The 12,495-nt window shown below is 55.0% G+C and overlaps 1 protein-coding gene across 3 annotated transcripts in view; it reads left to right on the forward strand.

Moving 5' to 3' along the window:
• The window catches only part of SEMA4B (semaphorin 4B), a 33,697-nt gene extending 21,247 nt beyond the window's left edge, over nucleotides 1-12,450 (forward strand). For all 3 annotated transcript variants that reach the window (XM_082198990.1, XM_082198991.1, XM_082198992.1), the window contains 13 exons: nucleotides 2,985-3,145; nucleotides 3,990-4,052; nucleotides 4,232-4,330; nucleotides 5,091-5,202; nucleotides 5,476-5,592; nucleotides 6,322-6,479; nucleotides 7,895-8,073; nucleotides 8,528-8,678; nucleotides 8,920-9,133; nucleotides 9,600-9,715; nucleotides 10,225-10,391; nucleotides 10,526-10,611; nucleotides 10,746-12,450. In XM_082198990.1, the coding sequence (XP_082055116.1) occupies nucleotides 2,985-3,145; nucleotides 3,990-4,052; nucleotides 4,232-4,330; nucleotides 5,091-5,202; nucleotides 5,476-5,592; nucleotides 6,322-6,479; nucleotides 7,895-8,073; nucleotides 8,528-8,678; nucleotides 8,920-9,133; nucleotides 9,600-9,715; nucleotides 10,225-10,391; nucleotides 10,526-10,611; nucleotides 10,746-11,533 (2,411 nt within the window). In that variant the 3' untranslated portion in view covers nucleotides 11,534-12,450. The remainder of the gene's footprint in view (nucleotides 1-2,984; nucleotides 3,146-3,989; nucleotides 4,053-4,231; nucleotides 4,331-5,090; nucleotides 5,203-5,475; nucleotides 5,593-6,321; nucleotides 6,480-7,894; nucleotides 8,074-8,527; nucleotides 8,679-8,919; nucleotides 9,134-9,599; nucleotides 9,716-10,224; nucleotides 10,392-10,525; nucleotides 10,612-10,745) is intronic.
• The last annotated feature ends 45 nt before the right edge of the window (nucleotides 12,451-12,495 follow it).

Genomic DNA, 12,495 nt, shown 5'->3' on the forward strand with positions numbered 1-12,495 from the left:
GGCACCTACCAAAGCTCTCAGCTGGGAAGTCTTTGGGAAGAGGCATCAGTGTCTGCATGTCCTCCCAGGTGTTCTTTTGATCCCTCACTGTACCTGTGAGATGCTCACCCACACAGCCTCACCAGTGAGACCAATTATCGTTGAATCCTTCTCACACTCACCTGTGTGGGAATGTTTTCCTTGCTCAGTTCATAGGAACACCAGTGCTCAAAGTGTCACCTTTCAGGTTCTCAACCAGATTCAAGCATTTTCTCTTGGCTAGGGCTGGCTGGCAGGTTTTAGATGAGGCTTGTGTTGTGGGAGAGCCAGGTGGAATGGGAAGAGTGTCACAAGGCGGATTGATGGAGGTGTGCAAGCACTCAGGTGATTGATGCATGGGGTGTTCTTGTAGCACTGCCTGTTTCAGTAGGCAGCTTCCAAACTTGAATGCAGTGGGGGGGGGATAAGCAGTGTAATCTGAAGGTGGCTGTGTTCTCTATTTGAAGAGCATCAGAGAGTCAAGTTTAAAGACAGAGAAGCTTTGGGGTAGGGCATGCCACCTGGGCAGCAGACTGAGGGTGCTCACATGGCCACAGACTTCCCCGTTATGCTGAGATGTAGTTTTATTTAAATGGCAGCAATTGTTTCTAAATTTGCATCTGTACATTTAAACTAGCGTATGCACATTTTATGCAGATCTGTGTCCTCTTTCTTTCTTTGGGGTGATGCATTTACTTTCCTGCCTGTTTTGGTGACCCATAAGTGGACCACCCCTCTGTTATCCTTTAATTCAGTGGTTTCCAAAGTGAGCAGAACCACTCCCTGGGGGGCATTGAGATTACCTAGGGGGACACCAAGAGGCAACGGGATGACAGGGGACCCCTGTCTATCAGACTTTGGAAAGCTGGTATCACTGGATCAAGTTCATCAATTTTGTTGACTTAATTAAACCAGCAGTTTAATTAGAATTTGAATAAGTGTGCAATGTTGCTGTTCTGAAAGTCACTGTGTTATTACCTTCCTTAGTGGATCATGCAAACAGCTTTTCTTAATACTGCTTTTTATAGGGTAAAGTAGGGGGCACTGGGGACGAGTTTGTGGAACCAAGGGGGCGGCAGCCTGAAAAGGTTTGGAAATCACTGCTCTAGTTTATTAAAGAGGAATTTACATTCCTGCATTGTGGAGGGTTGAACTAGATGACTCTTGGGGTCCCTTCCAACTCTACAGTTCCATGATTCTATGAATTTCCAAACTCCCAGAGCCCCTCGGCTATCAAAGGAGCAGCAGAAGGGCACTGGAGGCTCCTCCTTTCTCAGCCACGGTCCACAGAGCTGCAGGGAGATGGCTGTTGCCCATGGCTGGCTGGGAACAAACTGTGTGGCTCTTTGAGCCACGTGTGGGCTGAAGTTGGAAAGCTGCTCCGGGTTCCCTTGGCAGGGCCAGAGCACCAGCGGCCCTCACCTACGCCAGGCCTGTGTTGCCACCCATGAAGGAGAGCAGGGCTGGGAGAACTTTTCAGCCTTTTAGTGAAGCAGGAGCAGGAACGGGCTGGAACTTGTCCAGTGGCAAACAATCAGGCACAGGCTTGCTTGAAACACACAGAACAGGCTGTGCTGCAGAGCTGGAGTTGTGCAACAGAGAAGGTCACCCAAGGTCAGCTGGGTTGGGCTTCGCAATCCAGCACCGAGGCTGTTTCCCAGACTCTGCAGGCAAGCTCCCAGGGAGAGTCCCTGTGATGGCTGCCACACCCAGGTGCTCTGCCCTTCCCTCCCTTCTGCTGAAGCTACGCAGACCCCACCAGCCTCCCTAGCCAGTCCTCTAGGTGTCCAGAGCATGGTAACTCTGGCTCACGCTCCAAAATGAGAGGTCCTGGGGCTGAAAGCTGTGCCCTGGAGGCCTCAGCTGTGTGCCAGTTCAAATGGAGTTGGGCCAAGAATGGCAATGGTTGACTCACAGGGTTCCCCCCACCACCACTCAGTAGGGTCCTATCCTGCACTGCAGCTGAATCATCCAGCAGTTTCAGGTACCCTCAGGCAGAGGTGAGTCATTTCCTGTTAGCAAGAGCCCTGACTGGAAGCCACCTGCAGGAGGGTCTTTCCCCCAGAGTCAGGTACCACCTCTTTGCTCCGAAGCGGAAGGGGAAAGGAGCACAGGCAGAGTCATCCCAAGTGTGGAGGTGGAGGGGAATTTTGAGCAGCAGACATCTCTGCCTTGGGGAGTCATTCATCTTCTGTCCCTCACCCCCCCCCATATAAAACTCCATCATACATGCAAGACGGAACCAGAAGCCAGTTGTGGAGATTTTGGCATGTGCCACACAACAGCCTCTGGGAATGTTGCCTGGCCCAAGGCTGTTGTGGAGACAACGACACCACGAGCGCCACCAAGAACCATAGAATGGTAGAGTTGGAAGGGACCCTGAGCATCATCTAGTTCAATCCTCTGCAGTGAAGGAATATGCAGCTGTCCTATATGGGGATCAAACCTGCAACCTTGCCATTACTGTATCAGCACAGAGGTGGACATGAGAGAAAAGTAACTGCAAAACCTGTAGTGGGTAGAAAAGACTGGGAGCAAGTACCAGTAACTGCTTTTGATGACCTGAAAAGGCTGGACTCCTGTCTTCTGCCTTACTGCTCGGGTGGATTATTGAAACTCATTCACCTTTTCTGTCTTTGTGTGGCCAATTCCCTGAGCAAAATGCTGCTCTTGGGCATTCTGCAATACTGAATGTTGTTTGCAACACTCAAATGCCTTTTTGGAGTGTTCTGACCTGTTATGTCTACCTTGAGCTTTGTTGAATGAACTTTATTACGGTCACAGACCAGGATAGCCTTGAGCTTTGTTTTGACAAATGAAGTTGCAGTAGAGACATGCTTGATAAGTTGTTGAAATGTGGCTGCGCTTTTGTTCTCTGCTTGGTGAGGGGGCAGAACTACTTGGGACACTGGGGTTCAACCTTCCACTCAAAGGCCATCTCTCTCTTCTTATCCCCTTCCCCCCAGGCTCCCCCCTTCGGCCCTTGACCCGCTTTGAAGAGCCTGGAATCACCAACTACACCACGATGATGCTGAGCCCAGATGGGGGCACCTTGTACGCAGGTGCCCGTGAGAGGCTCCTTGCTCTCAACACCACCTCCTTCTCTCCTGGGCCACAGCACCAAAAAGTAAGTGCAGGGTACCCACTGGCCACTTTAGAGCCCCCCAGTTCAGATGTGCAGTGGAAATATACAGGAAGGACATCACTGGCTGACGGACTGGCTGGTTGTTTCCGTTGTACCTCTCAGTCTGATGGGACCAGCAAGTCCCTACTCATCCTGGAAGCAGTTTGGGCCGCAGTCAAGGAGCCAGTCCTCAACATTTGCAGCAGAGGCTGCCTCTCCTTCCCCCTCTGAGGGTTCCTAGCCTGGGAGGGTTCCAAACCATTGCCACACACAACTTCACTCTTTGGGTTCAGGCACAGAAACTGGCAACCTGAGGATCTTGGAGCCTGTGGTCTTTCTAAAAGCAAGCTGCTTCAGCCTTTGATTGAGGAGGACAGTTTGGAAATGCTGGTCAGCACCCCATGGCCTTCCAGGTGCCAAAGGAGGACTGGGCAGCTGCTGCTGCTGCTGCTGCTGCTTCCCTTAGCCCTGCCCCATGGAGGTTACTCTAGATGCCAGGGTCCTGCTCTTGGCATAATATTTGGGCCACTTTAGGAGAATGCTGGGGTTTTCCATTTAATGCATCTGCAGCCCTGGCACTGGACATCACTGGGCTGGCCCCCCATTGCAGTGGGTGAGCTGTCTTTTGGGGCAGGAGACTGCCACAGATGAGGTTCACTGAGAGGCCCCAGAAAGTACCAGTGGAGAAATCAAGGGTCCATTGGGAATGGGGCAAGAGGGGCACTGCTGGGGCTCACAGCCTGCCAAGGATGGCTCTGAAATGCCATTCTAGAAACCGCCCTAGAGGGAGGCAAAGGGAGTGCCTGGACTGAGCCCCCTGGTCACCGCCTCTCTTCCTGTCTTGCAGTTGCTGTGGGGGGCTGAGGAGGAGAAGAAGCGTCAGTGTGTCTTCAAGGGCAAAGACCCCCAGGTGAGTGCCAGGGATGTGACTCCCCCCTCCCTACCAGAAGTGGGTCTGCCTTTCCTGTGCCAGGAGGGCTCCTTCTGCCCCTTGGATTGAGCTGTGAACCGCTCAAGACATCCCCTCCATTGCTGGGGGGCATTCTGAGTTCGTCAGAGCTCAAAGCTTTCCTCTTCTGTCCCTTGCAGAGAGACTGTCACAATTACATCAAGATCTTGCTGCAGCTGAACAGTACCCACCTGTACACCTGTGGGACCAGCGCCTTCAGCCCTACCTGCACCTACATTGTGAGTAAGCTTGTGGAGGGAGGCACACCCTCCTGCCAGTATGGGACCCCTCGCCTTGGAGAATCAGAACTATCAGGTTGGGCCAACCAGCTCAGCTTTCACCAGCCTGGTGCTCTCTAGGTATTTCGAACTACAACTCCCAGCAGCCCAGCCAGTGCGGCAGTTCCCCCATCAACCCCTGGGTCACATGCAAGCTGGGGCTGATGAGGGTGGTAGTCCAAAGCAGAGGCTGAGCTATCTCAAGAGACTCTCCCATGCACCCTTCAGCAGGATCAAGCAAATGCCTTTTGGAGATGTTTGTCCTGCCAGGAGTTTCCACCACCTCCCTGGGCAGCCTGGCCCAGTCCTGTATGGACCTTCTCGCACTGGATCAAGCCTCATTCATGAAGAAGCCTCCAGCTGCCAGTTGTGGGCAGACCCTGGATGGAGTCCTGTTTTCTGGGAAGGAGCCAGTGCTGCTTACTGCTGTAGTGTTGAAAACACAGCTCTGTGCTCTCACAGGCCAAGACTCTGGCAGGATTTGCACCTGGAGGCTGTGCAAGGGTCTTCTTGAAGGCCCTAGAGTTAGAGTCTACATGTTCAGGGAGCCCCAGGCCCTACTATTTGGGGTTAGTGGGAAGGGTTAGGCTATGTCTTGTCTCCTGGCCTATTTGAGCCCCCACACCTTTTAAAAAATAATAAATCAAACGGTTTTGCCTCAACACCACCCCCAAATACATACTTCCTGGCATCTTCCTGACTGCACCATCCTCCCCTTTAGAACATTCCAGAATTCAGCCTGAAGCGAGAGGCCTCCGGGAAGCTGTTGCTGGAGGATGGGAAAGGGCGCTGCCCCTTTGATCCTGCATACAGGTCCACGGCCATCATGGTTGGTAAGGAGATCCTGGGTTATAGCCAGTGGCTGCCTCCCTTCATTCCATGGAACCAAGGAGGGAAGGGCCTGGGCCACCCCCAGGACTGGAAGAGTCATAGAATCATAGACGGGGGGACGGGGACCCAAAGGGTCAACTAGTCCAGTCCCCTGCAATGCAGCAGGGAGAGGGGAGCCAGCCAAGTTTTTCTAAAGCATTGAAGAAGAGGAGACTGTCCCTGGGTGTCTGGTAAAGGGCTCTGATTGTCTCCCTGATGGGGATGCTTTCTGGCAGATGGAGAACTGTATGCGGGGACCGTGAGCAACTTCCAAGGCAACGAGCCAACCATCCTGCGGAGTCACGGCAGTCGCCCGGCCATCAAGACCGAGAACTCGCTCAACTGGCTGCAAGGTGTGTGGGGTAGCATAAGAACATGAGAAGAGCCTTCTAGATCAGGCCCATCTAGTCAATCATCCAACCAGAGGCCCCAAAGGGAAACCCTGCAAGCAGGATCTGAGCAGAATAGCCCTCTCCCCTCCTGCGGTTTCCAGCAGCTGCTATTCAGAAGCATGGCTGCCTCTGACTGTGGATGCAGAGCCGAGCCTTTTGGCTAGTAGGCATCCATAGTCCTCTCCTTCGTGGAGATGGGTGACCAGGGAAGCTCTGCTGCTCAGTGAGATGATGGGGAGCATGTTTATTGCCTCAAATGGCTCGGACATCAAGACCTTCACTGGCCCTTCCCATGGTCTTTGAGGCAGGAATGAATTTGCAAGAGCCTTCTTCAAGCCAAGGTGGTCTTCTACTGGCTAGACCCTCTGCAGCTCTGGTTTGGACTCTCCCACTGGGATGGGGGGCTCCAAGCCTCTTCCTTGGATCCAGATCCATGGGGTGAGGGAGCAATTGCAGAAAGGCCTGCCTCTGCCATCAGGAGGGCTGCAGCTCAGCAGCAGAGCATCTGCCTTGCATGCGGAAAGTCCCAGGTTCGGTCCCCAATGGCATCTCCAGGGAGGGAGGGGGTCAGAGCGACTCCTGCCTGAAACCCTGGAGAGCTGCTGCCCGCCAGTGTAGGTAATGCTGAGCAAGATGGACCAATGGTCTGTCTCTCTATAAGGCAGCTTCCCATGTTCCTATGTGCCACAGATCCCTTCTTTGTGGGCTCGGCCTACCTGCGAGAGAGCCACCCGCCCAGCAGCCCCCAGGGGGACGACGACAAGATCTACTTCTTCTTCAGCGAAAGTGGCAAGGAGTTTGACTTCTTTGAAGACACTGTTGTGTCACGCATCGCCCGCGTGTGCAAGGTGAGGAGGGCTTCGTCTGTTTGGGGACTGGGATGTTTTTTTCCCCTTTCCCTTTTTGCTCTTTGCAAAAGTTTGGAGAAGGTGGAAACCTCCCTTTCTGCTGAGCCAGGGCCAGCCCAAGACATTTTGCTGCCTGAGCCAGAGCAGTAAATGGTCCTCCCCGCCCGCTTAAGTCAAGGTTCATTGTGCCCAAGGCTGGCCGAGTTATTTTGGCGCCTGAGGCAGGAGATTCTACAAGCGTGTCTCCCTGGGAGAAGAATGGTCATAAACTAATAAACTAGCAATATGCTGCTGCCCTTGCTGCTTCTCTGAGCCTGCAGCGTCCCCTGGTGCCCATCTCTTGGAACAGCAAGGAACTAGCAGGAACAGCAAGTGGCACCTGGGAGCTCCCAGCTGGGTTCAGTGTGGGAGAGCTTAAAAAAATTAAAAAGCCACCTTTCTGTCCAGGTGGAGAACTTGATTTTTATGTGCAACAGGTTTCGACCAGTTCCTCTCAAAGTTTTATTGAAGCATTTCTTATTTATTGGATTTAAATCCCACCTCTTCTCCCTGGAGCTCAAGGTGGCTTACATGCTTCTCCTCCTCTTCATTTAATCCCCACAACCACCCTGTAAGGGAGGCTAGGCTGAGAGATTGTGATGGGCCCAAGGTTACCCAGTAACCTTGGCCAAGTGGGGATTTTGAACCCTGGTCTCCTGACTCTCTAACCCAGGAGTCAGCAAACTTTTTCAGCAGGGGGCCAGTCCTCAGACCTTGTGGGAGGGTCGGACTATATATTTTTTAAAAAATGAACGAATTCCTGTGCTCCACAAATAACCCAGAGATGCATTTTAAATAAAAGCACACATTCTACTCATGTAAAAACATGTTGATTCCCAGAGTGTCTGCAGGCTGGATTTAGAAGACAATTGGGCCAGATCCAGCCCCCGGGCCTTAGTTTGCCTACCCATGCTCTAACCACTACACCATCCTTTACTGCAAGTGTAATCCCAGACTGTCTTACAAATAAAAGTGAACCCAGTTACACCCTCAAAGGACTCAAAACAAGGCAGGTGTTTCCAAATAGGCTGCCAGGGAAAATTCTTCTGGGCATCCTGGGCCTCTGCTCTGTAACGTAATACAACTTGGGACCAAACTAGACGTGAGCATCTGGGATGCAGGAACTTGCCTCTTCCCATTGGGTGGGTGGGTGGGTGGGTGGGGAGGGGAGGGGAGGGAAGTACAATTTGCATCTAGCCACATCTCATTTGGCCCCAAGTCTAACCGTGTTCCACCAAGCTTGTCTCAAGTCCAAAATTAAAAGCCCATTAGATGTCCTTCCTGCCACACTGTGGCTTTTCTAGGCCCGGCTCTTGCAACTTGGCATGACAGCACCACCCCTCACCCCTCCCTCCCTTCCTTTCTCTCCCTGCCAGGGCGACGTTGGGGGTGAGCGGGTTCTCCAGAGGCGGTGGACGACCTTCCTGAAGGCCCAGCTGCTGTGCTCACACCCCGAGGATGGCTTCCCCTTCAACGTGCTGCAGGACATGTTTGTGCTCACCCCAGGCGAGAGCTTGGCAGAGACCGTCTTCTACGGGGTCTTCACCTCTCAGTGGTGAGCAGTGAGAGGAGGCTGCCTCTGTGGGCTGCCAGGTTCCCTTGGCAGAGGGCACTTGGTGTATGTCCCATTACTTCTGCATGCCTGTGGGTCCTTGACTGCCCCAGTTATATATTTATTGTCAATTAATTTTTCAAATGCATAACACATCAACGCCAAATTAAAACCAATACATTTCCCCCCCCCAAAAAAAACCTGGCTTTGCACTCTCTCAGATATTTCCATTTCTTACCCTTTTACATGCTGTTTATTTTACAGATTTATCTCTAATTAACACCTATTTTTCTTTAGCAAATTCCTCATCTCTCAGCTGTGCCTTTACCAGGTCCTGCATGTAGATCAAACAAAATTATATCAAATGACAAATGAGGTTATAGTAGTTTAAATCTTTCATTCCTCTTTCTCGGCTGTCCCATCCTTGATCCTCCTTCTCCTTCCTCCTCTCTCCCAGGGACAGGAAGGGCGCTGGGGGCGCTGCAGTCTGTGCCTTCTCCATGGCGGATGTGGAGGAAGCCTTCAGTGGGCTGTACAAGGAAGTCAACCGGGAGACCCAACAGTGGTATACGGACACCCACCCTGTGCCAGAGCCCCGGCCTGGAGCGGTATGTCTGTCACCCAGCGACCAGCTCCATGGGCTTGGGGGCGGGAAGGCCTTGGGACTGATGCTGGTGGGTCTGCCTGCCCTCCACCTTGAAGGCTACTAGGCTGCCTTCGGCTTTTGCCTGAGATCCTGCAGAGGGTAGGGGCTGCCAGAGTCCAGTGCTGGACAACTTAAGCTGCTGCTGCTGCCATGTACCCCTTCGCTTCAAGATGGCTCTTTCCTTTTAATCCCCCTGCCCACAGTGCATTAACAGCCAGGCCCGGCGGATGAAGATCACCTCCTCACTCCAGATGCCTGACCGGGTGCTCAACTACCTCAAGGACCACTTCCTGATGAGCAGCCCCATTCGGAGCCAGCCACTCTTCCTCCTGCAGGGTCATGCCCGCTACCAGCAGATCAGCGTCCAGCGTGTCCAAGGCCTGCACCGGGCCTACGATGTCTTGTTCTTGGGCACAGGTGGGTGGTGGCAGCGGCGGCTGGGAGGAGGGAGGCAGGGGGAGGCCCTCAGGCAGTGGCTGGAAGGATGGACCCTCCAAGGTGCTAGCTGCCTCTTACCTGCACTTCCTGGATATAATACCGTATTTTTTGCTCTATAAGACTTTTTCCCTCCTAAAAAGTAAGAGGAAATGTGTTTGCATCTTATGAAGCAAATGAAGGCTGCACAGCTATCCTAGCAGCCAGAACAGCAAGAGGGATGCCCAACAACAGGAGAGAGACCAGGCCGTTGGATGTCTGGGAAGGCTGTCAGCCATTCTTGGTTGGGACCTCCAGACTTCAAACATGCAGGTTTTGGTTCTCTGTGGCTGGCCCTGGACAGGTAGGGAGGGAGGTAATGGAGCTCTTCTGTGTGGGACTGGCCGGCAGGTGGGAGACAGCTATTTGCCCTGGCCCTCATCGCTGGGTTCCCCTTTCTGCTTTGCAGATGACGGCTGGCTGCACAAGGCTGTGGTGATGGAGCAGCAGGTCCAGATCATTGAAGAGATCCAGCTCTTCCCTGCTGGGCAGCCTGTCCTCAAGCTGCTTCTGGACCCTGCCCAGGTAAGACAGAGGGGCATCCTGGGAAACTCCCGCCAGCATCCTCATCAGAAGAGGGAAGCCGTCTCCACGAGAGAGAGAAGTGGCCAGTCTGGGGGTTGTGTTCCTTCCAAGAGGACTCAGCCCTGAGCTTCAAAGCGAGGATTCCCTCCTCAGTGGCTGCTGTAGATCCACCCTTGCCTTGATCTACGTGGGCACCTGGGGTCTCTGGAGGGAAAGCTGTGCTATATCCTGCCTCCACTCCTTCCCAGAAGCGTTGCTATGTGCTAGCCTGGACTCAGGCAGATACTTCTGAACCAGCAGGGACCCCCTTAGCTAGGCACAGTGGGCAGGACAAGGGCTGGTTTTGAGAGCTTCTGTTGCCAGGTGGCCAGCTGCTCTGCCCACAGGGGTCAGGTGCTGCATGACTGGCTTGTGGCCGTTGGAGACCCTCTGACAGGTGACCTACAGGGGGCACAGTGGGTCTGCTCTGTGGAACGAGCCTGACTTAGCTCCTCCTGTCCTCCCCGCAGGGCCTCCTTTACGCTGCCTCCTACACTGCGCTCGTCCAAGTGCCGCTCTCCAACTGCAGCATGTACCGGACCTGTGCCGAATGCATCCTGTCTCGGGACCCCTTCTGCATCTGGAGCGGAGGGGCCTGCAGTCCACTTCTCCCAGACCGCTCATGGCCCCATGCAGGGTGAGTGCTTCTTCCACCAGGCTTAAGTGGGGGTGCCCATCTCCTTCCTCCCCCTCCCCCTCAACCCATGGGTGGCCTCTGCCCCCTCCCTCCTTGCCTCTCCCTTCACCATTGCTGCCTCCATCTCTCACCAGGCCCAGCTGGCTTCAGGACATCGAAGGGGCTGATGCCACCCAGCTTTGCCAGACGGGCAATGGGCAGCCCAGCCGCTCAGCCACAGGTAAAGACCAAAGCTGGGATGGGGGCTTTGAGAACTCTGGGAACAAAAGAGGGTCTCCTGGGCTCAGCTGCCTGGCAGCCTCCCCGTGGCACCCGGGACCTGACTGGTGGGTATCCCTTCTCTCCCCTTTGCAGAAGAGCCTCCGTGCCAGGCAGTGGTGATCTTGGGCTCCAGCGCTGTGCAGACACTCCCTTGCCCGCAGCTCTCCAACCTGGCTTCTCGGCACTGGCTGCACAATGGGGTTGCCATCAACACCTCGGCTGTCCTGGTGCTTCCCAAAGGGGAGCTGGTGCTGATGGGCAGCCCAGCCCAGGCAGGACGCTATGACTGCTGGTCGCAGGAGGGCAGATTCTGGCAGCTGATGGCCAGTTACTGTGTGCGTGTCGAGCCCACGCTTGGAGCCCGGATTGTGCCCCTCCAGAACCCCCTGGAGACCATCAGCACCTCCAGGAGCGTCTCGGCGGCAGCCGCGGGGAGCAGCATGTCGGCTCTGCTGGAGGGCAAGACCTACTGGACGGAGTTCCTGGTGATGTGCGTGGCCTTTGCCGTCACCGTGACGCTCCTGACCCTCTTCGTGCTGCACCGGCACCGCAACGCCGTGAAGACCTTCCTCAAGCAGGGCAAGTGCACCAGCGCCCACCCCAAGAAACCCCGTAAGATGGGGCTTCCCGCGGAGAACTTGCCCCTCAACGGGGCCCATGCGCCCAGTGCCATCCTAGACCACAAGGGCTACCAGGCCCTCCACGACAGCCACGCGACCAACACACCTCTGCATGCCGCTCCGGCGGCGCAGCCAAGCGTGGCCTTCTCGGAGTCCGACCGACGCCCGCTCAGCGTCCACGAAAGCGTCGTGGAGGTCTTGACTCCCGCCCAGCGGCCGCGTGTGCGCCTTGGCTCCGAGATCCGGGACTCGGTCGTATGAGCCGCATTGTTGCATCCACAGACCCTGCTGTGCTGAGCCTTCTGAGGAACCAGGAGCTCCTGGTGCCCCCGCCCAAACCAGAACTGCCCTACGGACTGTGAACGGACAGAAGGGGCCCTGCAGTGTTGGGCACTTGGGCCGCGTCCTCTCGCCCTGCGCTGGGGCACCTGTGTGTCTCTGCGCTGGCCTGAACTCCTTGCAAACAACGGCCGGAACCTGCAGAGAGCAGAGTGGGCATTCCTAAGCCTTGAGCAGGGGTGGCCTGCTCCCTGGCTGCTGCAAGGATGCTCAGCTGGGCAGAAGGGGAGACACTTTGGCCCGGGCTATCGTCCTAGGTCAGAGGAGCCAGACCCAAGCCCCACTGGGCTGGGGCAGGACGAGAGACTGCAAGGAGGCTGCAGAAGGAGGCCCTGTCCTTGGCCTGCCCAGTTCCTGCACTTCCTTCCAAAGAGAGCACCCTCTGGGCCAAGGAGTGGCACCAGCGAGCTCTCTCAATGGGTGGGTGTGTTGTGTTGTGTGCATGGGGTGGAGTCTGGCTTCTCGTGAACTCTGTGGGGTTAGGGGGAGAACCTGTTGAATGTTTAGGGTGTTTGCTTGGTATGTGGAAGTGTGAGAGTGGGGCTCAGGTGCCATGTTGTGAGAGGGGAGGGACACACACACACCGAACACAGATACCAGGCCTGCCCTTCTGACTCTTGCGCACTCTAGGTTTGGCTGTCTGCCACTGTGAATTCTGCCTGGGCTCCATCACAGAGCTGCCTCCTGCCCGGGCCAGGTATGTGGAAGGGCAGGACCTGGCTTGGTCACTCGCAACAGCAGCCCCAGCGCACCCCCACGCTTCCCACAAGTGCACTTGCACAAGCCTTGTGTGTTGGTTGTGTTTATTTTTACATAAAAGTTGACGTCTCCTTTGACAACGGCTTGGGCCTGATCTCTCTCGACGCTGCCCAGCCTTCTCGCAG

Source organism: Podarcis vaucheri (genome assembly GCF_965113315.1).
Source record: "Podarcis vaucheri genome assembly, chromosome: 14".
In the NCBI taxonomy this organism is placed as follows: Eukaryota; Metazoa; Chordata; class Lepidosauria; order Squamata; family Lacertidae; genus Podarcis; species Podarcis vaucheri.